The following is a 25532-nucleotide window of genomic DNA, read 5'->3' as shown; positions in this document are numbered from 1 at the left end:
ATGAGCCAAGAAGATTTGAAAGAAAGTCACTGAGCCACGCAAGTGAATTAATTTGTTTTAGACAACATGCGGCTGGGTTGCAGCCTTTTACAAGCGGGAACATTGTTTCTTTCCTATGCCAAAGACTGACTGCGTTTTGCCCTCCTGTTTTTTACTTCTGCTGCGGAGGAAATTTAAGCAAGAACATGTATAGTGAATTGCTCAATTCAACCAGCGCCACTGAAGCTCACCTCATGATTCAGACCAACACGCCCTACCTGAGCAGCACCCCGAGACCCGTGAGCTCCTCTGCTCTCTACATGTCCACAGCCAGGGTGTTAAAAGAAGGGGAAATAAACAAGCCAGACCTGGTGACTTACATCATTCTGTTTTTCTTTCTGTTCTTGACTGTGACATTCATTGTGTTCTTCATAAACTGCCAGCTGAAAAACTCTTTTTTTGCTACTCTTCCTTACGACAGATCGCTCAGGGAGGCGAGGAACCCGTGGAGGACACAAGCTGTCTGACACTTCTCGTTCCAGCAGGAGCAGGCAGCACAAACCCTGTGCAGTGAGGAGTTAGTGCCATGTGCCAGGGCATGGATGGGACCCCCTCTAGAGCAATGGGCAGCGGGAGATTGCTGAAAATGATGCTGTATGCCAATCTGAGTAGCTGTAAATAAAAAGCTCTGTTATGAACTGAAGAGAAAGCTTTAGTAAATTTATACAGGTTTTTTTTGCAAAAACTTGCCCCGTGATTCCAGATTAAGCTCTGTGTGTATGCAAATGTCATCACCCACCCATTCAGTGTCCATACAAGGATAATTTTATTAACAACAGTCTCTGATTTGGGCATCTGGTGGAGCTTGTTCCCCCGTGTTTATAAAACCAAGCATCAAATGTAAAAAACCCCAGTGTTATTCACCTAGCAGCTCCACACTCAGATGAGTTTACTTCCCAGACCCTTTCTCCCAACTGCTGCTGGAACTGCATGGTGATGCTGTGGGAGGCCTGCCAGGCAGGAGGAGAAAATGAAAAATGTTTATTTAGGCTTTTGATTGTCATTCTGTTAAGGGTGGTTTTGATTGAATGCGTCATGGATCAAGTCTTGAGTTTCTACTTGTGTGAAACACTTATTACTTACAGAATTTATTTTCAACTTTCATAGCTGCAAAGGAAATTATTTGCCACAGCATGAAACCAAAATGATCAGGATGGGGAGAAGTGGGGAAAGAAAATGAATATATTTAATATTATGCAAACTAATGAAAGGAGTGAGCAGAGTGCTCCAAGTTTGCTACACAAAGTGGGTAAGTTCTGAAAGCCATAAAACACAGCTTTATAGGAACAGTTGCTTTACTGCACTTTGTTCTTCATCTAAACCTAGCCCAGTTAGAACAATGAATTATCAATAGGGGACAGCTTGATTCAACACCGGTCACTGGCAACTCCCACCATTTCAAATTACTAAATTACTAATTACTTTTTGTTCTAAAATCAGAACAAAAGAAGCTTCTGCTTAACACTGACAGCTGACAAGCTATTTTGTAGATTTGACAAGCTGATTTGTAAACTTGCAGTTACAGCTGCATGAAACTGGGAAGAGTGTCCATAATTCCCATAATTCACAAACAGTGGGCAAAGGGCTTGGTGGTTGTTTTTTTTTGTTGTTTTTTTTTTTTTTTTTTTTTTTTTTTTTTTTTTTTTAATCAAATGGCTCAACATACAGGAGAATTGCAGCTATCCAGGAACACACAGTCCTAAATCCTATTTTTGCTAGAGTTTTGGGTATTGAATCATCTGAAATGGGGTTCAAAGTGGTGTCAGATGCTGCTCCTAACCCTGTTCCTGACCTGCAGAGTACACTGTAGGAGCTGTGTGTATATTTGTGTACATAATTTATTCCATCCAAATGAAGAGATTTTGCAGTGCAATCATACACACATACACAGGCTTGCACTCGAGAACACAGACAAATTGTGTACATATGGAAGTCTGTTTGCAAGCTTTTTCTTTTTTAACCCAAAATTTCCACAGTTGTTAACACTTCCACGTCATTGTCTTTGTTACCATGTTTTATTTTGCTCAAATAAGCTAACTACATAACAGATTGCAATATTTTATTCCTTGATATGTGGCCAATATTTCCTCTGAACCAAATTTAACTGGTGTAATTCCAAGTAGTTACTCTTAATGCAGAAAGCAACAATAAATGCAAGTGTATTTCTCTCAGCCCTTTTTGAATAAATCAAGTTTTATCAAATCAGGCATTTCTTATTTATTTTTAAGTAATGACAGCTTGTTTTCAGCTACCAGCCATAATGAGTTTGGTTTAAGAATTTCTGCTGGCAAAAGCCTCAGAACCTGACAGAACACACGTTGCTTTGCACTCTTTATTTAAACATTCAAGTATAGCTCCAGAATAATCCTATTTTTCTCCACAGCCTGGTTGGAGTAATACCACAGAAGAACCTGTCATGCTGAGAGTGTTAACTGATTTTCTGGGAATGCTTTTATCCATGCCCTGTGTTTCTCTCAATATCCAGGATCATTTCTATTGCAGAAGGTGGTTCTATTAATGATATCCAGAATCATAGAACCCCAGAACAGCTTGGGTTGGAAAGGACCTTAAAGATCATCCAGTACCAACCTCCCTGCCATGGGCAGGGTCATTTTCCAATGCCAGGTTGCTCCAAGCCCCTTCCAATCTGGCTTTGAGCACTTCCAGGGATGGGGCACCACCACAGTTTCAGCTAATGTACAAAATGTATGTGTAGAAAACATTCTGTTTCACCAGGCTGAGAATTCAAGCTGACCAAAAAATCCACTTTCTAACCACAAGCACACCAGGCAGGGACTGACAGGCTTCATTTGCTGGAACTGTTTTAGTAGATGTATGACACGTGTGGAGTCCCACATGGAGTCTCCAACCCTTTCCCTCACTCTCTGCCAGTCACAGTCCTGCTCCTGACACAAACACACCATTCCCTGCATCTTTTACCAAACCCCGTTTTCTCAATGTGTCTTTTAAAAGACTCTGAACACAGCCCTGCAGCAGCCTCCCCTCTCCTGATGGCTTTTCCTCGAGGCAAACTGGAGGTCAATACACTGTAACACCAAGGATGGGTTGGGCACCAGGGATCTGGGGCACCAGGGATCTGGAGCACGAGGCCGTGAGAAGCAGAGTGGTCCCTGTTCAGAGAAATTCTTAATTATTGGCTTTGCTTTCAAAGGATGAGCAGCTCCTGTAACACTTTGAGCATCTGTACACCTTACATGCATGGCTAAGTGCTCTGCTGAATCAGGAGCTGCTGTGTTAAAGTAGGTTCTAACTCTCCCTCTGGGCCAGGGAAACAACTCCTCACTTCCACCTAGAAGTAGTGAGAAGCTTGGGAGCTGATGCCACCCTTTCAATGGACTATTATTATTGTGATATTTCATTCTGTGGTCTTCATCCTCTTAGTGGTGGATGGTTTTGAACGCAGCTGCCCCAGCCATTGGCACAGGCAGTGCCCACGGGGAGTTTGCCACAGCACTGGACTGAGTAACCAAGGAGAAACCAACAGCTCCATGCACCTCTGAGAGCACCCCATAACTGGGAGCTGGCTCATCCCATTGCTCTGCCTGAACACTGGGTTTGTTAACATTTTAGGGACCCAGCAGGACCCATCTTTCTTCTCACAGTTCCTCCTGTAGATGAGCTTCCCCATGAGCATTTGTTCTCCTGCACTTCCCCTTCCCCTAACAAAAATCAGGAGCTGAGGGTTTTCTATACCCCACACGGCCATGACAACTCCTGCCTGGAAAGAGCTCACCTGTAGGACTCACAAGTCAGTCAAACTGCACAGCAAGACAAAAGGCAAAGAATAAATCTTAAGAGCAAAATATTCCATGTCTGTCCGGGGTATCAGCCTGGTAATTAACCCAGGGCTGCATGACAAGGCTGTGTTGCACCATCTCCAAACCTGTACCAAACCACTGCAGCCAATGCAATTTGTACCTTACTTGCTTTAAGATTTCTTCTAGCAGGTTCAAGGAAAAAAAAACCTCTTTAAAATGAAGTAATGAAATAATTTAAGTCTCTGCTTCTGAGAGCACAGCAGCTTTTACCTTACCAAAAAGCTACAGAAAAGTATTTTTTAAAATTATAGGATCACCTTTTAAGAGGAGGAATATGTACATGGGAGAGGCACCAGCAGGAAGTTACATGTGATAAATTAACCCTTGTGTAAACAAATACTTGAGACACAGAGTTACAGATAAAAGAAAACAGGATCTGTGGGGTTTTTGTTTTGTTTATTGAAATATGAGCAGCAGTATGCAAAAAATATCTTTAAAAACATAACATAGCAAAACCTAGTAATCTTAAAATTACAAAATAAAAAGATGTTTAGAGTTAAATGAAAAAACCTCATTGCTAGAACTGTGTTTCCTACAATGTAAACAAAAGCATAAAGGTTATGCTTGCAACGAACACAGAAGCAGGTTTATGGGTTTATGGAGCAGCACAAGAAAGCAACATTATGTTGTAATCTGATGGTTTGGTCTATTGATTTGAATTCAGAATGGGAAACCCTCCTCAACAGAAACTTCACAACTAGAGAAGAAACTTAGTCAGTGTTTGTAATTTGAAGTAGAACATTTAAAAAATTGTTTGGTTTCGGTTTTGGTTTTGTTTGTTTGCTTGCTTTTCCAGAAATCGTATCAGCAACACTTTGAGCAAGTAAAACAGTATCCTGAAAAAGTTATTATTTCAGACTAGTGAGGAAGCCTGACACATTTTAATGTCCTCTAGAGTTAGTTATACTGCAAGAATCCAAGTTAATCTTACACCCAAGAATCGACAACTTTCACACTGTAATACTGTGGGGGAAAAAAAAAATCATTGCTTCAAGCAAAACGAAAAGAATTCCAGCATTTTAAACCATTCTATCCTGAATCCTAACACCTGGGCTGTTTCATCATTCTTTTGCCTGTTGGGCTGTTCTGTCAGGTCTGTCTCTCACCGGTCAGTCGTGCTAGGTGGTTTTATTTTGGTCCTGTAGATTCTATAACTCAGTGTCAGCCCTTCATGGACAACTACTTCATGCCTGATGCAGTTAATGAGTGTGATACACAGGGCACTGCCTGACTGCCAGCCCAGCCCAGGTGTCTAAGGAGCAACAGCCAAGCTGCTGTCTTATCTCAGGGACTGTAAAAGCACTCCCAGGAAAGCCTCGAGGGTAAGTCTGCTCCAGGCTCTGCTGGTATTGCCAAAGTTGTCAGTCAGTGCTGGGGTTGGTGCAAAGCAGAAAAATGTCCAGAAAGAGGAAAATACACTACAAAAGCCAAATCAGTTCTTACTGAGGAGTAACATTCAGTCTAAGCTGGGCTACACTGGAAAGGCTCCATCTGCCACTACACTACTGGCTGAGTAAATTTCCCCATCCCTCTCTCTAGACCATGGGCTGATTTCTGCACAATGTGCTGTACCAGGAGCAGCACTCCCTGCCCTTGCTACACTTTACACATCATTGGCACCAAATAACTTTCCATCTGATCTATCCAGGCACCCATATCTGAGATTTGTATCAGCAGCACCGATTAACAAAACAGGATTAGCAACACCATGAACCAGCAGCACACAAAATCTGCTAACCAGAAAGCTCCCAAAAAAGCCCTACTAGGAAGGAACAGAGAACACAGACAAATCTGACTGGGTTTGCTCCTGCAAGCCTGCCCTGCCAAAACCAGCAGTCACAAGGACATCCCAGCACTGCAGCTATTACAGTTCCAGAATATGTACACAAGCAGAAAAATGCCAGAGCACTTCAGTACTTAATGACAGCATCAGAAGTGGGTTAACTGGATATTATTGCAGAAATTATGGTTCAGTGCATGGGTAGCCAATCTAACCACAATACTAGCACTAAGCACCAGCTCTGGCTCACAACACCCACTGCAGCACCCATTCTTGAGTCATTCAGTTGGCCACATATAAGCATACAAGTGAACAGAGATGAAGCCAGGTGAAAAACATTTCAGATAAAGAAAAATCTTGTACCTACAACTGCAATCTTTCCTTAATTCAATGTGCCATACTGTTTATTACATAAGCTAGTCAAGAAATATAATATTCTGTAGTGTCAAATATACATATTCAGCAACTTGACAAACGTCAAGCCCCAAGAAGAAAATAGAAGCTGGATCCTGTGGCCAACTGACTTGGCATCTCATTCAATCACAAGAACTGTCTGTGGGTTGCAGCTCACAACAAGGAATGAAAGGGAAGAAATCAAAGCCAGAGTGGCAAATAATGTTACTCCCCTTCTCCTGAAGATGCACTCATCTGTTTTCAAACATACTTGAGAAACTGTTTAAAAAAACCAAACAAAACACAAAAAACTAAAACAGTAATACAGAAATTCCTGTACAAGAGAACATTAGGGTTCTGCAGAAGTGTTAGTTTATTCCTTTAAGGCAATTCATAGAAAACATTTTAATGACACGTAAACAATTTTAATCCTTTAAGATCATTTGTTACTTAGGTACCATAGGATGCATCATTTCCACATCTGAGGAGAAACTGGCATTCAAGAGAAGACACAAAAACTTGTTTCAAAAATATTTTTTTCAGGAATGCAGTAACTAACTGCAACACATAAGTATTTGCATATTAGTTTTCAGCCTCTCCCCCAAACACTGAACACTTTTCTGAAGAGGTGTTCAGAAGAGAAAAAGCAAGGTGGTTAAAAATATAATAGGGTTTTTCTGCATGCAAAATTTTGTATATAATTCACTTCTAAATCTCTTTACATGTTTCTTTCAGCCTCTTTTTTATGATATAAAGGAGGGAAATATGCATATGTTATGTAATTGATTTTAGTGTTTAGTATAGTGTTTAAATTCTCTACCAAAGTTTGCCAAATGCAAACACCATTCATTTCAACAGAGCCAAGTGCAAGGGCCTACAGCAGGGTCCCAGCAATCCCAGACACACACAGGCTGGGCAGAGGAGTGACTGAGAGCAGCCCTGCAGAGAAAGGCTTGGGGCTGACAGCTGGTGAAAAGCTCACCATGAACTGGCACTGAGCACTCCCAGCCCAGAAAGTCGAGGGAATCCTGGGCTCCATCCCAAGGAACATGAGCAGCAGGGCCAGGGAGGGCACTACCCCCTCTGCTCTGCTCCTGTCAGACCCCCCTGCAGTGCTGAGAACAGCTCTGGGCCCCCAGCAGCAGCAGGACATGGAACTGCAGGAGCAAGTCCAGAGGTCTCAATGCTGTAAGAGGACTGGAGCACCTCCCCTGTAAAGAGAGGCTGAGAAAGTTGGGACTGTTCATCCTGGAGAAGGAAGGCTGAGTGGAGACCTCATGGGAACCTTCCAGTATCTGAAGGGGCTACAGGGAAGCTGGAGAGGGACTCTTTGTCTGGAACTGTAGTGACAGGACAAGGAGTAATAGGTGCAAATTGAAAGAGGGCCAATTTAGCTTAGACATACAGAAGAAATTCTTTACTGTGAGGCTGGTAAGGCACTGGCACAGGCTGCCCAGAGAGGCTGTGGATGCCCCAACCCTGGTAGTGTTCAAAGCCAGGCTGGGGAGAACCTGGAGCAACCTGGTCTGGTGGGAGGTGTCCCTGCCCATGGAAGGGGGGTTGGGACTGGGAGATCTTTAAGGTCCCTTCCAACCCTTTACATTCTGTGATTCTTTAGATGTGGGAGAGAAATTCCATTAATCACATTAACACAGTCCTTCAATCCCATAAAGATGCCAACCACAGTTACAAGTCTTCTGATTGAAGCCTTGCCATCAGGGACAGGATCAAGAGCACTGTTTCATGCAGGCTACAAAGAAGTGATTACTTTTGGTCATTTCCAACAGGTCTCAATTAAATTACATGATCTGGAAGTAAAAGCTTCTGCATTCATTTACTCTCTTGCTAAGCCACTCACAGTCCCCAAAGAGACTCAAACTCATACTTGAAAGTGAATTAAATACAGTGTAATCACTAATACTGCATGATGTCTACTGAGAGACTAAAAAGGCCTAACACAGATCAATTCCAGACAGGTAAAATAAACAGCTAGAACACCAAAAAGAAAACAAAACACTTATTCCTTCCAAAGAGTAGTAAGCATTGCCATTTACAAATAGTAGTGTTTATGTTAAAATAGAGAAAGGTACCTAAAAAGAAATAGCCTTGGCAACCAAATCCAAACGGCATGAGTGTAAATCAAAGCAAAACAAGAATCACTACTCCAGAAACGTACAGGATGTTTACCTTGGATCAATTACTATTTTAAATGGTGGCTAAAAGAGATATTACAAAACCAAAGTGGGAAAAGGCTAAGAACTGCTATTCTGCATTAATATACAATGTATTTATGACAGCATTTTCCAATAGAAAATACAAGTGTTTTTACACCACTCCAATATTTGTAAAAAGTATATTTCATGTGTACACTTAAAAAAAAAAAATCACATTGTTCAATCTGAGGCAAATTAGCCATAATAAAGTCTAATCTTGCTTATGACAGATGTCAACCTTAAGATATTAAAACACTATGCTAAAAATACAGCTTGCAAGCTGGAGCTGCACATGTTCAAACAATTTCATAAACATTAAAAAATCCCAAATTATGGTATGCATTTGTTTTCTGAAGTCAGTCTTCATTAATTCTTGTCCCTACAGGACAAAAAGGTTTTCCAGTTAAGACATTTGTCTGTTTAAGTTTTAAGGGGAAGAAGGGGAAAAGTGTTCTGAATTTTTCAATAGACTATTTTTTCCCTTAGGGCTCAACTGTCACTTAAGCATCACAAGAACAATTTGAAATGTAAAACTGATTAGCTATACACAATGGAATTGGTCACAAAGGGATCTAAAAATAAAAAAAAGTTAAATCATAAGATCCATTCTCCATATAGCTCACAGTATCCACTGGAAGTTTCTCTAGAATTAGAATAAGTTCTCTAAAAATAAGGCTGAAGATGGAATTTCAGCACTATGAAACAGATGAGATGGGATTAAGAGGAGAACCCATTTGTGTAAGTACTTTATCCAGCCACTGGAGGGGCCCATGAAGATGAATTTCTATCCAGCACGGGGTGCTTGTGACATCCTGCCGGTGATATTCAGCTCCCCAGCCCTAGAAAATTAACAAAAAGCGACTGATCAGTTTGAGGACATGTCTTTTAAAATAACTGCAAACAAGAAGCAGGAAATCATGATCTCAAGACACTATCTGAAGGTAATTCACAATGAGTACCACTGATCCAAAGGACCAAAGCTAAGGCTGGGAAGGAGCAGGAGGGAAGCTGCACCTGGCAGCCAGAATCGAGCTGTGTGTGCTACAGCCTCCTGTGGAGCTCACTGCTGACTTGGGGATGACTCCTGGCCATGGCCACAACTCCCTTCTCTTTCGACCTCCTGCTCCCTCCCATTCACACCCTCAAACTGAGTAGTATTTGTCATAACCGACAAAAACCATGAGTTATCTTTTGGACAAGATGCAAATAAAATGCCTGGAAAGCCCAAGCTCCACACTAAACCTGAGACAGACTTGATTCTTGATTAAACAATGCTCAGGAAATGCTCCTGTGAGAATAACAGCACAGCTTGACTTCAGAAACTCAAATCATGTCTTTTTTTCCATAACCAGGGACTGTTTAAAACTAATAATCAGTTTGAAGAAGCTGAACATTTTCTTCCGTAATTATGCTCCTTTCTACTCACATTCTTTTATTGGACTTGTTATTCACTTTACTCCTTGAAATTCTGAGCATAAACTTAAAATCTCCTTTAACAAAATTACAGTAACCATAATGAATTAATTCCTGTCCTGAATACTGAAGTAACTGAATACAGAACCAACATTCAATACAGCAATCTCTGCTTTTCCTTCCTTGCACTGATTTCCTTCTCCCCAGTTAATCACTTTAAATATACTTATCATTGAAAGGAACCACATCAGGCCAGAACAGCTTTGCTACGGTGCCAATGGAATTACTGCTCAATACCCAAACCCACAATAAACTTAAATACCCTCAGAAGAATTTACCTTTACAAAACTCATGCGAATGGTGCACATTTTGGTGAGCTCATAGACTGCTTCAAATCCATGGTTGACAGACTGAGCTAAAAGCTGAGCAAACTCCTGATTGTTAAAAATTTTCAGACTGCATCCACTGGGAATCTTGCATACAGTTGTTGGATGAAAGCCATGGTGGTAGTTGCAGTTCCTGCTCTGTACAAATATGCTGCTATCACTTAAACACTCAGCATAGACTTCTCCACCAACATAGTAGAGATGAACTCCTTAAAAACAAAGATAAGAACATTTCAAATTACTTTGTTGTCTCTGATTTTGAGGTAGCTATTGTGAATTCTATTTTACTGGGAAAAATAAAGTAAATTTCTGCCTGAGGAGGTTTTCAGAAAAGCTTTTGCTCACACTATAATGCACTGTCTCATTTCAACACAGCAGGCTCATGATACACCAGCCACTAGATGTCCTTCTCTGATCAATTACAGAATAAAACGAAAAAATTACTGCCACATTTCAACTGGTATTTCAAGCTATTTTTCTAGAGAATTTATGTGGATTTTAAAACTCCGGTTTTATACACCTGGCAGCTTCTGAACAGAAATAGGTGTGTCCTGGGAGAATGATCAGTGATGGACATGAATGAGAAAGTACATCCACAGTCTGCTCTGATTTTCAGTACATTTTATCAAGCCAAAGGACAGGTAAGTCCAACTAGTTGCTCCACTTCATTACCATCAGGCTTTACAAACCTTAATACCAACAAAGCCCTTAGATTCATCATATCTGTCTGTGTTCAGCTATGCACATGTTTTGAAGTCTCTACAACATTATTACTGACTAAAAATTAATGTACAAAAGCTGCCCATCCCTTCAGCACCCAAACTCAGGTGCTCACTGCTGCTTTACTGAGACATCTGCATTCCTTCCCCTATCCCAGTTTTTACAGGGTTGGGATACAGCTCCATTGAAGTCTTCCCTGCAATACCCTCAGAATCCACTACGGATATCCCGTGGTGTGCCAGAGGGGGCTGCAGCAAGTCAACAGATGCAAGTTAATCTTTCAGACAGCAGCAACTGTTGTGAACATTGCTAGAGCCACTTGGGACTAAGGTACGATGGAGGTTACAGAGGAACTGCTGGCTTCACCAACTACAAGCAGCTGTCAGAGAATCTGGGGTGGGCAAGAATGCATTTTCACAACACAACCCTATTTATTTAAAAAGACAGACCACCATTTGCCAGCAGTAAAAAACCTTAGCACATAGGATGAGGTGGTTCTAAGGAGGCAAAACCTCAAGACCTTACAATCAAAAGCCATAAACAACAGTATTTTATCCCTAAGCAACCTTAATTGTTGTCAGAACAGTTACCATAAAGCAAAGTTTAGGTTCAATAATTGCTACTAGAGATGCAGACATTTTAAAGCTCATTACTATGCTACAACATGATGATGGGTCCTGGTTACACTTCTGACCTTAGGCAGATGCACAAGATTTCTCTGCCAATACCATCAAAAGGGGTGAGCCAAAACAAAAGAGCCTGACAAACCACCCACGCTCCACAAATCACTTGTTCCCCTTTGTAATATTATTTATAATTTTTTTTCGACAACTGCATTGCAGAGCCAAGTTTCCAACAGATACAAATAGAACTCCTGGTCTCCAAATTGTCTGCAAAATTTTGTCATATTTATAGTAGTTTCTAATTAAAAGAATGTTATGGGACAGGGTGAATTTTCATCATTCAAAACTCAAGTCCAACTTTACCAAATGCTCTTAGGTGGTAAAAAGGCTTCTAAACATGTGCAAGAGAAACAGGATTCTCTTCTCAGGACTGAGTTAATCACAACATATATATATATATATTCAGTAAAAGTGTTCTACAATTTAAGATAATCCAAGCACATTCCATCAAAGATGAAAACTGTGCATCTCTATGTAGTATCAGCCAAAACAGTACAGGAAAACTAGAAGATCTTGCAAAACCTGCTGTCTCCAGGAATCCCTCCCACACACATCCACGCCCCATGGATTCACTCAGACAAATGAGCCCTTGCAGTTTTGCATTAGCACTTCAAAGTCCTGCTGCCAACTCACCAAGATATTTGAGCATACTGTAGACAGCAGGTAATACCTTACAAAAACAAAACAAAAAACCTCTGACATACTGTAAAGGTGTATGGAGAATTTGGTTTAAGAAATAGATATAATGTAGAATATCATGGCATATCCTGTAATGTTTCTTGGTGCTGAAACACAGACCACTGCACATCATTTACCCTAACAAGCAAATCCCAATGACAATCTAGTTTGGTAAGGAAGGGGTAATATTTAGTCTTTTTAATTAGTGACAAAGAAAAATGCCTGCAATTCCTGACTAATTAGAATCAAACCATGCCTAAGCTGTTTTCTGGTACAGGAGAGACAGATAATGTATCACATCTCAGATTACCTCCAGCACTCCCATCTGAGAATAACCACCACTGCAGTAGAGAGAAATTGAAATAAAAGCAAGGACTTGGTTTCTCATTCAAGGGTAAGAGAACTCAGTGTTACCTTTGCCAATGTGCCGTCGAGTGTTCTCGATCGTCGAGTTGCGATTAACGTTGGAGAGCAAACCTAAGCAGAACCTGTTCTTGTTATTGGAGGGGTCTGTAAACCCATCTACCAAGACACTTGTGGAAGATGCATGGAAAGCCTCCCCAACACGGTTGTTTAACTCGTAATACACAATGGAACACCAGTGTTTGGGTTCTTCATAGGCAACGGGCTGAACATCTGAAAAGCAAATGCAATCACAGTTTACATAAGCTGCAACTGTCAAGCAGTTCCAAAACACCAACAGCTAATTAAAATCTTAGTGAACAATTATGATGGGCAAGAAGTGTCCTGATTAAAATCTTAATGATTTTAACCATCGTGCATTTTAGCTAGCCTGTTCATTTTATGATTATTTTCCAATTTTAAGCCTGATATTAAACAAAAACAACCTTACATACACACACACACAAAAGACTATGTGATAGCAAGTAAAACATAACTCTTCTGCCCACTTTCAAAAAATCTTTTATAAATGAGGACTCAATTTTCAGAGCCTTTGTGCAAATGTTATTCCAGCAACAGGCAAAGGTAACAGAAAAGAAATGAAAAAAAGTTCAACTCACTGTAAGCCACATTACGCACCTGAGGCTTTAAAAGGAAAAGATGAAAATAAAAATAAGCAAGGCAAGTTTTATGCTCAGTTATGTCTCTTTCAGCTCCAGTTTGCCTAGGAGGACTGCTTCTACCTACCAGCAAGATTTACTGCCCCATTTGAAGTTATTCATTCAGTTTAGTCACGAATTGCAAGAAGGCAAACTATGTAATTTTACACCAGACTATAAAACTTACCTCTGGTAGATATATTTGGCATGATTTGAGGGATCATTGTATTGCTTGTGTCCATAGACTGTGAATTATCCTGCCCCATTTGTTCATCAGGGGGCATATATGCAGGAGGTGGAGTATCAGCTACAAATATGAAAAAAAAAAAAAAGAATAAACTTTAACAATTTAGAGTATTTATTTATACATCTACAGTTGTAAACACATAAAAATATTCCCCAACAAGATGTTAAAAAATCTGGCCTCACTTTCAAAAAAATCTGAACACAGCCAGCTGTCTTTACAGTAAACTCATTCAATAGCTGAAATTTTACCTATGGGACAATAACAAGATTGGAAATTTGAAAAAAATAAAAGATGAACTTTTTTCTTTTTGCATTTTTTTTTCTTTAATACCTGCACTTCTGCATTTGGGCAAGATGACTCTGCTTCCCCCTTTCTGTCACACAAACATGAGCTTTCTTGTCTACCCTCTTCTCAGTGTTAAGAAATAAAGCAATAGAAGAAATGACTATTTGCTTAGTATAATAAAGGCCTAGAACACTTTGGGGTTTTTTGGTGCTCCTGCAGGCTGAGTTCATTACAAAAGCGTGGATCTGTTTTCTAACATCAGCACAGCACTTGGTGTGGCAACACCCCACTATGGCCCACAAAAGCATCCACCCCAGTGATCCCAGTGCTTGGCCAACACAGATACCCATTGACACTTCTGGAACTTCTGGGGAACTGAGCAACCAGACAGAACAAAGATTCGGGCAATAAACTAGTGAAAAAAATAAAATCTTTACTCTAAATTAAATTCCTGGCCTTACAAACCACACCAATAATCAGACAGAATCAGTAAGACTTCTTTCCTTGGTCCCTATTAATTGTTTCTTCTGTATTTTCCAGTTAAACAGAACCAGTTTAATCCAATCTGTTCCCAACAAAAATGTTACTTTTCTCCAGTTAAACACCATATTTTAAGTGTTTTTATTCAGTGAAAGACATCAGTAAACTTCCTGCTCAGCATCCTACATTTGCTTTCTTTTCATTGCTAAATATTCCTCTAAAATATGGATTAGTTATTCTACAGGGAAGGTGTGCAAAGTAACTCACCAGTATTACATCCATGACAAAAAAACAGCTGGAAAAATAAAACTGTAACAATTAACCCCAACCAGTGACAAAACTAGGAAGAAAATCCCATAAAAAGCAAAAGAAGAAGCCATTTATGGCAAATATCATGAATTCCTGAGGTCACACCAGCAGGTGACATTTCAATGATTTTTATTGAACTGCCATTGAGACAGTACTCACCTGGCAGCTGAAAGGGGCTGGATGGCCCCGAGCTGGCTGGGGAGCTGGGGTAAGTGCTGCTGGCTGGAGAAGGGGGGTAGGGGCTGTTTGGGGAGATGGAGAACGGAGTGCTGTTGGGCTGCTGGAAGGAGTCTGGAAACGTCGCGTTGTGCGGCATGTGGGGCTCGTTGTGGCTCAGGTTCCTGAACTGAACTAGCAGACTGTGCTGGGGGTTGAATTCACTATGTCTAGGCACTAACACTGGAGGTAGAACTGCAAAAAACAAACAGAACCCAGATACATTTAGATTAAACCTGAGGTGTAAGAGATACAAATAATGTGCTGTTCTGCTCATCATGATAATTTCAACTCTAGCTGGGATGGAAAGTGGAGCAGGGGATGGATCTGGCATGCCTTTACCCCATCCTCTCTCCTTTTTTTTTTTTTTTTACATCATGCTTGATGGAAGATTCAAACTTTACTCTTGCAAGAATCACAAAACCACACACATATTTCACACAACTCAAAGACGACCTTTTTAAAAAAATAATAAACCAAACCAGGCTACATGTGGCACATACAGAAATACTGATGCAGAAGTGCAAAACTCACTTCTGCATACCTTAGCAAATCAGAGAAAGTGGAAATACAGTCTCTATTGCTACAGTCAAACTATATGGTTACATATCGTCCTTTCCACTGAAGAGAAACAAAATCTGTACTGCCATACATTTGAACTTCAGGACTGGTGGAGTCTGGAATTCCAGTGCTGCAGCAGTGCACTTGAGCACTACAGTCAATCCAGTGGAGTTACAACCACTTTGGGGAGCAAGGGAAACAACTTCTCACCACACTGTCCAGAGCAACATTCTTCATCTCTCCCACAGCAATCCCAATCCTCCTCACCTTTCCCACAGCAGCATACTTTAACAGCAGGCTCCTCACCTGACACACATCTGACACATACAGTCCTCTAATCATCTCTCTTGGTTCTATTCATCTCTGCTGTCCCCCAACAGGAAATCATGTGGGGAACTCTACCCTAGAATTTTATTAATTTTATTTTTCATCTCCTCAGTTCATGTCACACATCAATTAAATAGCAAGCCCCTGAAAGGCAGCCACCAACCTCCTTGCAAGGACTGAGATTTTGAAACAAGTTTCTCAAAGAAACTGAACCTGAAAGAACACATCACTGCTTTCTATTTCACAATAAAGGAGAACTTTGCTACTAACTTTAAGGGCAGCAGGCTTAAGAGGTCTGTGGGAAAATGGTGATTTATCCCAAAGAAAACAGCTAGTACAAAATGGACTGCACACCTCCCCCAAACCCCACCAGTAATGTACACTTTGAATATTCCTCACCCAAACTGCCTCTTTTAATCGGTTGTACAGTACCAGAGGAGGATGGAGTGAATAGTTCAGTGGTTACTAAAGATTCTGTTCAGTTTTTAGGACAGTAACGTTCAAACATACCTGGGCTCTCCACCCTCTTGTAGTGGTATGGATTGATGCAGACTTCCTTTTGTTTGGATCCAAAAGGAAACTCACAAATATCCAATGGCTTCAGCTCGTGGTGGCTCTGCAGGTCGGGCCAGCGCCACACACGGCAGTAAATGACGTGGGGAAGGCCCTTCCTGTGAGAGACCTGCAGCCGTCCATCCAGGGAGCGCGGGATGGTAACGCACTTGCTGGGCTGCCCTGGGCTGCTCAAGGCTTTCTCCAGTTCTTCCATAGCACCTTTTTTCTTTTTCAGCTTTTTTACCAAAGCGTCAACAGCTTTTTCTGCCCATTTTTCCTCTTCATCTCCTTGTTTCCAGCCCAACAGACGCTTTACAGCTGGGCTAGTAAAGGAGAACAAACTGGCCATTGACGTCATTTGACACAAGTCTTCAAAAAGTTTGTTGGGTTTTGTCTGTTTGTTTGGTTTTTTTCCAAATAAATGTCAGTGTATACCCAAAGCAGTTATTGCAACTGATGAGCCGTACTATTTCCTGGAGGATGACAAAGGAACATAGAGATGTCAGTGATGAAGTCTTCACATCAAAAACGATGATCAATTCCTCCAATTTTAGCACTAGTAAAAAGATAATTTAACAAGGAATTAGCAAACCAGTAAAAGCTGTGGTAAAACAAAAAGGCAGATATGAAAAGACTTCCTGTTTCAACCCTAGCATTGCACCTGATTTTGTTTCAAAACAAAATCCCAGTGTGATACTACGCTCACACTCCAAAAAAGGAATCAGTCCCCAAAGCTCACACTACTGATTTGTGGGACAAGGGACCATCAAGGGATGACAGAGACAGCACAGTTGCTGTTAATATTCCTTAAACTGATTACTTTCTTTCAGAGGATAGGCTTGAGGAATATTCTTTAAAACCAACAATATTCCCCTGTCACAGTGCTGCATTAGAAGACTAAACTTGCTATGAAGAAATGAGGAAGAGGCAAGAAGGAACCACCAGTCTCCAATACTGCATGGAAATACTCAGCCTCACAAATGGATATTTCAAAAAAAAAAAAAAAAAAAAAATCCTAAAGCATCTGCTTTTTCTTGAGCTCTAATTAGTCACCCCATATTTCTGAGAGTATTAAAAGAAATTAGGAAAAAATTGTAGATGAAGAAAACAAAGCACAATTAAAAGAAAAACCCAAGAAAAAACACAAACCAAACCTTCTCCAGCCACCCAGAGAGATGGTCAACCTTTTTTTAGCTGTAGCTAATTTTATGCTGCACTTCCTTATATCTTTTAAGAAGAGTATTTGAAGAGCTAGATATTTTTAGCCTTGGCAAAAAAAATTGTTTTCTTCTCCCCAGAAAAAAGAAGGGGGGAAAAGACACGGTGAGAGTAAGTACTAGAAATGTGACCTTTACTACAAAGTGCCTCCAAAGGAGAGCAGCAGAACAACTGGCTCATGAATGGTGTTTTACCACTCACCAGCCCTAATGCAAATCCTCCCCCCAGCAATTTAAGGAGTACCGATGACAAGAGGAAATGATGTGCTGTGGCAACGAACTGATAAGAACTTGTAAAATCCCTTGTGAATACTAAATAAGCAAGTATAGACAATGAGCAGCTGGCAAAAAGCAAGAGCAGAGCTAAGAGAAAGGATGTCAATAACAAAAGATGCTTCCTCTCTTGCTACAGAGACTGCCAAACAACATTGTCTCTCCACTTTTGATAAACCACGGTGAATTAGAACACCTACCTAGCCCGAGACACCAAATCTGCACATAAGAGAAAAAGGAGGTGGGGGGGGGGAGCAAAATGTTAAATATCTCTGTGCTGTTTCTTTTAGATTGCTATCTTTAATCAAGAAGATCTTTTTTCCTCCCATCTCTGATAAACTAAAGTCATCTGATAAGGCTTTTCAGTGTCTGGGCACATTTACAGGCTCACTCAGGCACTTGGACAGATACTTTCACATAACAGAACCCTGTACTAAGCACCATCAGCCAAAGCTACAGCAAATATCCTTAGGCAAGGCATTTATGTCCTGCATGTAACCATCCTGTATTTTTTATTATGGAATTAGAGGGTGAGGAAAGCAGGGAACAAACCCAAGGAGACACCTGGTGTTCCTTTACAGGAAAAAACCTCATTTATTTCATGCAGTAGCTTAATCCCATTGGTACTTCTTTGATTATTTAGCTTTGTTTCAGTAATATGGAAATTAAATGGAAAACCAAAACAAACAGAAAAACTGTTTGAAGGTCTTTCTTCCTAGAGCTCTCTCTCTCAAAAAAAAAAAAAAAAAAAAAAAAAAAAAAAAAAAAAAAGAAACTAGGAGACTAGAAATCTCCCACTGCTTCAGTAACTATCTAGAAGAAGGTATTGAGAAAAAAAAATAAAACCCACAAAAATTACCTATCACCTGTTTTCTTCAGAAATATCACCATGTCTGCACTTTCATAGTAATTTAGTTCCCTCAGATTGTTACACATGAGAACCTTTGCACCCTTCACAGTAACAGGAAATATATAAAGGGAGATGAACTTGGCCAGGAACTCAGACTGATTTTTTTCTTTTACTGAGGATAAAAGTTTACTGTTTCAAAAAGTAAAAGCTGTTTATAGTTGCAACTAACTTACTTTCAAGCCTTGCATACATTCAATAGCTGCAAGATCAGCAACTGCTCACACCCCTAGAAAAGGAAATGAACCCACCTAGAATCTCAGACCAGAAGACAATTAAAATGTTCTATTTTTGCTTTCAGCTATGCTTTCAAAGAACCTTAAGCATCATCAAGGCAGAAGATGCACTGGAAATTCCTCTAGTTAAGTTGAGTTCAAAGTAGATCTTAGACATCCCCTGATTTACCCCATTACAGGATAATGGGATAAAAATCCAGGATTCTGTGCTACGATAATGTAAAATTTTATTTTGTTTTACAGCATTTTGAACATAATGCGTCAACTAGAAAAGATATTTTATTGGTTTTATATAATTTCAACATCACTTACCCACAAGTATGCTCATGGAATAAACAAGCTCACTAAAAGGAAAGGAAGTTGGAACAGTTCTACAGAGATGATATTTTGCAGTAACAGTATTTGCAGGGCAAGTGTCAAGGGAATTATGATAAATGACTGTCCTACAAACTATCATTTTAGAAACAATCTTCCTGCAGTAAGTAACACAATTAACTCTAAAAACTTTACATTTGTCTGAGGGCCCATCAACAAAAGTAAAGCCTGGTAAAACAAGGATTTCAGAAGCATCAGAACAGATTTTATCAAAACTGCTTCAACTTCTTCAAAAAAAGTTTCCACATCCATGCCTGTAGCTCTAACCACTGAAAAATGAGACTGTTGAAGTTTAAAACCTTAATGCCATTCACTGTAACTCCATTCTGGCCACTTCTGAGGCTTTCAAGACTTCAGTAGAAGTGTATTTGAACCTGTTCAATAAAATCAAGGGAAAGAAAGAAAATTCAACAAAATACAAATAGGCTTTGAGAAGTACGAAATGACACTGAATTTATCCCACTGCACACTTTCCCAAGGTTCATTTTGGAAGGCAAAACACTGAAGGTTTACAGCTTTTGCCTTTTCTTAAGAAAACAAGGCAGAATTAAAAAGCCTCATGAATCATGAGCTGGCTTCATGAGCTATTTAAGGCCACAAAGCAGCAGGTTCAGGTATTTATGTAGAAACCAAACATTTCCATGTAGAAACTGCAATTCATGTAGAGTTTTTAGATTTCTGAATGTGTGGCATAAACCACATTTAGAACATTTACTTACATTTGCTGTAATTTCAGCATCTAATTTGTGAAAGGTTTCTAAGCAATCCTGACATCTGCCAGGAACAGCTTCCCCAGATCCATCTGTACTTACAATCAATTTCTTCTGAGGCTTAAAAGCACAAGTTATGAGCTGTGATTGCTGTACCACAGAGCATCACTGAGCTTTGAATACACAAACAAATGCTTTAAGGAGTCACATTTTCATTCAGTGGTGCACAAATTACTCGTATTGCTGCACCTCTAGACACAGCTGGTAACAACTTTCATGGGGAAAAAGGCTTACTGAAATTTCCTTAAGAAGCAGTGGGTCTATTATGCATTACCTTCTTTTATTAAATAACCTTTCAGCTGAGCTACAAGAGAACATCAACTGAAAACCACACTATTACATTAAAAAAACCCAGTTACAAACACTCTTTAAGGAGTGAGTGTAATGAATTACATAGAGTAGCATGGGGGGCTTTTAAAGGGCAAATATAAAAGGAAGTAATTGCTGTATCAAAATTAGACTTTGGGGCATGCATTATTTACACTTTTAAAGTTCTTGTTAATGACTACAGCAAATGGAAGGAAAGTGGTTGGGTGAACAGGTCCTTTGTTTGAACTCCCTCCTTACTACTTCATCCAGCCAGCCAGATATAAACAAAGTTGGCCAACAAAACTTACATTTTGTTTCTGCAGATGGGAGAACTCCACCATCTTCCATCTGCCACCACAAACACTGAGCAACTTGACTTCCTTTTAGCAGTTCTCATGAAATTTTCTTAGCCTACTACATTGGCAAGTTCAGTAGGTTCATACCAAAGTATCTCCTTCTGGCTAAAAGGAGCTGAGCTAGAGTCACTGCAGAACAGAAAATCTGACATTATGTATGGTGTACCTATTTTCATGAGATGCATTTTGTTTGCAATGTGTTCTCTCATTGATTCCAAATTAATTTCCCACCTGCAAAATCTAGGTTTGATTAACCAAGCAAACCATCATCCCAAGCATCAGGGATTGATACTTTCATAAGCACAAGAATAAAATGGGTAAAACCATTTTAGAATGGGTAAAATCAATGACCCTCCATTCCTTCCTACTGCCAGTACCAAGCCTGAGTTCCAATGTACAAGGACTATTCTCTTCCCCCTAATTTACTTGTTTGCAAATTCAGGGAGCCTCCTGTAGCATCATACCCCATCTGGAACAAGGAACTTCACTGCTGATGATTAGAAGCTGTTTTGAGACTGAGCTTCATACAATAAACAAAGCACCACTTATAACCAGCAACACAACTGGGAGTTCATTAGAGCTGCTGCAGATCTGCAGTTAAAGCTGTTCTGCAGTCAGCTCTTGTGCTTAACTTTATTGCCCTTCAAACTCAGAACTGCTCAAGTGTTTTAACTCCATACACACATTAATATACATATTCACACAGAAAGCTCAGAAACTCAACTGCAGTGTATTACAGTGTGCTATGCTATATACACAGATCAATACTTTCTTTAAAACTACAACCTCACGCATCAGTTTCACCTGGTTTTATTAAAATCCTTTTTTCCTTATAAATTTCCTGACAGGAACTGTGCAGGATTGTGCTTGGGTTTTATCATCATTTCCCAAGTCTACAGCTTACACTGCAGCCCAGCACACAGTCTCATGCACATACTGGAGTGTGTTCTTAAGAACAAACACAGGAGTAACATTTGCTCCACAGTTTCTCCATACACATCAAGCATAGAGCAAATCTTAAGGTGATACTGCGGTTAAAAAACTTGTTCAATAAACCTGAAGGGCCTGCATCCTTCAAACCAATGCCAAAGCCTCTCCACCAAAAAGATTTTTCTTACATTACCCTATGCAACATCCCAGCCACAAAGAACACCAACAATGAAAAATCTTACTTTCCCCCTTTTCCCCATAAGATTAAATAAAAGAGGAAAGAGATTTTATAAATTATATCAAAAAGGGACTTGTGGTATTTTCATCACAACTGGGCCTGCAGTACAAATGTACATCCAGCTGACCAAAATCTAGGGTAAGTGCTTTTACCCCAGCACTAGATATCTTCCTTCAAACATGCCTTGTAAGGCAATATAATCTAACTGATAATATATGTAAACAAGGACAGAAAAGAACTGTCTGGTGTCCTCAAAACTTCTACTAAGCGTGACTGCCCTCCAAACAAAAATCTACTGACAATTGCTGACAGGGCTTTCTCACACAATACTTTTGCTTTTAATTTCCACATCTGTACACCATCTAACACGGTTAAAAAAAAAAAAAAAAAGCTGAAGCATTTAGCTCTGTCAGCTGAGAATTTAACCAGCACTCTCTTACAAGAAACCTAACAAACTCTGAGGCCAAGCACAAGCAGCAAGTAATACAATGGACATGGAAGATACGGCTCAGACAGCAAAGTGATGCTTCTGCTTCTTCTTAAAGTTTTCTCAAAAACTACTTTCCAAAAAAATAGTATCAGTGATAATGATTTATACCACAAAAGAGGTCCAGGAAAAGAGATCACTAAGAGAGCTTCACTGCATTTCCAAAGCACCCTCGCTTCCATCTGATGTCAATAAAAGCTCAGAAAAATTATAACCAAAGAATACTTTTGAATTTGTTCTGCATCATGGCAAACCTTGAGTTTAACTCTCATACAGGGGAAGGGAGAGGGAGGGAGAAAACACCAAAACTTGCCATGCCTAAAAAGTACTATCTATTTCTTAAAGCATCCACATTTACAACAACAAAAAAATCCCATGGCCCTGGTCTCTGCAGTTGCTCTAATTACTGTGCAATTAGCTTTTGTAGAAATTCTCCAAACTATAAATTCTATCTTTGAACCAAGACCTGTCTCCCTTAAGTGTTTTGTCAGAATTGTACATTTTCTCACACTCCTGTTTCAGCAGAAGCATTGTGCTGGCCAATGCCACCATCAACAGCAGACAGCCCTGTTTTTAAGGTTATTCAAGATCTACCCTAACCAAAACTGATAACTGCAACTTAGAATCTATTTCTTAATTAAAATTCCAGAGAAAAGCACTGCTACATTTCACTAAACATGAAAACAAAGGCCTATGCCTCCATTGGTACGTTAGTAGACATGGACAAGCAAATGGGTGATTAGGAATGACCTCAGTACTACACTTGGAGACAAAAATGGGAAAATAAAGGGCATCTTGTGCTTTTCACAAACCCTAAAGTATGCTAAAAAATTAACAAGCTGGACAAAGCCTTCTAAAAATTTAGATGTTCATGCGCAAGACCATTAAAGACGAAGATTCTAAATACTCTGTGCTGGCAACAAAAAGTATAACCTGGAAAATGGGATACACAAAAAGCTTTAAAAGAAGGAGAAAAATAAAGATGTATATGTGTGTGTGTATACACTTCCACTCCAACTAAACTGCATTAAGCCTGTGACAAGTTTACAAAAGCTACAGGATTGGAGGGAACACTGACAATAGTAATTCAGCAAGTTTTCTTTTTTTTTTTTTTCCCTTGCACAGAATGAATGAATGGCAAAGTATTCTAAATTTGTCAGTTTGTGACATGCACTGACCCAGAATTCAGAGACACTACTTCATAGCTGGTGTATCAGTAGCAGGGACTGTGACAAAGATCCTCTGTCAAGGATGACAGTGCTGGCAGGCTCAACCTTGGTGGTAGGTCAGTAGGGAGACAGACTTGGCAGGCAGTGCCCTGCACCTTGCCAACCCACGCTGGTCAAGCGCTCCAGTGCCAGCCCAGCTTCTCTACGTGGTCACAGGAAAGGGCTAAAAAGGCTCCCAGAAAACAGAGCAGGAACTTGCACTGTGACTAATGATAACGGCCAAAGTGTTAAATTACTGCTCAACTTGCTTTTAATGAGCTGTTTATCGTTAGCCATGAGGATATCTCAAGTGCACTCAGCTCACACAAGAACAAATCTTCTCATTCTGAACACCAGCTCCTTACCTGTTATTAAAAAAAAAAAATCAGTAAAGATCTCTAAAAAAACATTAACATATTAAAATTCTTTTTACCAAACCTAACATTTGAAGAAACTTGTACCTTAAGCAAAAACAAAACCAAAACCAAACATGAGTATAACAAACAAGGCCTTAACTGGAAGTACGGGAAGACACAAGGACCTGCACAGAATTGCCACAGGAGTATTTCTGCAGATATGTAATTCCAATAAAAGACTTCCTAGCATTTTCCTTAGACATCTATAAAGAAAACAGAAAGGACAGTTTTCTGCAATTAAAAGTGTCCTCCAAAGCACTAAAGATCACAACATAATTTGCAAAGAACATTCAAATAAACCCAAGAAGTTCCTTAATTGAGCATGAGCACTCCACCTTGGGTGACATTTTTTTCCAGCTCAAATAATATTCTGTGATCATAAAAACTCTGCACAGATCACCCACTCCAGGTGCAAGATAAAAAATCATGACCTCCTAACAAGTACAAAATAGTACAGGGTCAACAATTATAGTTCCATCAGAGATTAAAACTACAAACCTCAAAAAAAAAAAAACCAAAACAACAAAACCCACCCACCACAGCTGTACACAGCAGCACACAGTTGTGATTTTTTGTCATCAAGAGGAAGAAATGCAGAGGAAGCCTCTCTTCCTTCTTTTCCATTTCTCAGCCTCATCATGATTGTCCATCTGGGCTTCCACTAGGAAAGCCCTTTTCAGAAAAAGAGAAAATTCCTATCTCAAATGTATGTCCTCCACCTTTGAAAGGAAAATAAAGGTTTGAAAAGGTATGTATCCCAGTAAGCACGTGGTTTGTTGAGGTTTTATTCTGCAGAAATAAGTGGCATTAAGCACTTAGCAGCAATTTCAAGGCCAAGTGAACAAAATTTTAATATCAGAGGTAAGACTAAACCACTATCAAACGGTAGGGATTAAGACATTAAATCCAACACAGACAGGGCACTCTCAAAAGTTACAACACGCTAATTATGAAACATCTTCAATTAAGTTATTTGCTGCTTCTATTAACTTCCACTACCACTAGCTGCCAACTTCATAAAGCATTACAGGTTTTGATGAGCACAGGCACATGACTGCAAGTGTTTGCACCTTCTTCTTTATTCCAGTCAAACTGTGACTCCTCAGAATATCAGGAGAATATTCAGTGCAGAACTTCTGTAACTGACACACACAATGAACTATGCTCATTTCAGTTTTCAGGATTTTAAAGCCACCCATGGAAGGCTAATTATCTGAAATTAACGAAGGAATGAAAACCAGCAGGAGATTTCATCTAAAACCATCATATACTGACAATCTAATTTCCCATGACAGACAAAACTTTGCTGATGCAAATTCTGACAGTTATTCCTTGGAGGTTTGGTTAAAGCAGCAAGACCAAGTGATTCACTACATGGAATTTCTAAATCCCTACCTATTCTACCAAGAGATTCAAGAACTATTCCTGAACCTATTCAATAAAACATTCAACACCACTGCTGAATCAGTTCTTCCCCATCTCATTCCCCTACAAAATATCACTCAACTACCTTAAGGTCACATAAGAAATCCCACAACTGGAACAGAGCACAGATCACTTGATTCCCAGTCTTGTGCTTTTAAACCGCAAGAGCATATTTCCTCTATTAAATTTACAACCCGCAG

At 39.8% G+C, this 25532-nt stretch overlaps 1 protein-coding gene across 4 annotated transcripts in view; it reads right to left on the bottom strand.

Annotated features, from left to right (window-relative positions):
* Window positions 1-4269: 4269 nt before the first annotated feature.
* The window catches only part of SMAD5 (SMAD family member 5), a 30667-nt gene continuing 9404 nt past the window's right edge, over window positions 4270-25532 (bottom strand). For 2 of the 4 annotated variants that reach the window (XM_083872004.1, XM_083872005.1), the window contains exons 2-7: window positions 16141-16658; window positions 14686-14937; window positions 13393-13512; window positions 12559-12780; window positions 10016-10272; window positions 4270-9103 (exon numbers count right to left, since the gene is read on the bottom strand). In XM_083872004.1, the coding sequence (XP_083728130.1) occupies window positions 8960-9103; window positions 10016-10272; window positions 12559-12780; window positions 13393-13512; window positions 14686-14937; window positions 16141-16543 (1398 nt within the window). In that variant the 5' untranslated portion in view covers window positions 16544-16658 and the 3' untranslated portion in view covers window positions 4270-8959. Of the gene's footprint in view, window positions 9104-10015; window positions 10273-12558; window positions 12781-13392; window positions 13513-14685; window positions 14938-16140; window positions 16742-25532 lie in introns of all 4 variants that reach the window. The other 2 variants (XM_083872002.1, XM_083872003.1) reach the window with 1 other exon arrangement.

Source organism: Zosterops lateralis, assembly GCF_965231275.1.
Source record: "Zosterops lateralis genome assembly, chromosome: 14".
Taxonomy (NCBI): Eukaryota; Metazoa; Chordata; class Aves; order Passeriformes; family Zosteropidae; genus Zosterops; species Zosterops lateralis.
The sequence above is the reverse complement of the archived record's forward strand: the minus strand, read 5'-3'. Positions and strand labels throughout refer to the sequence as shown.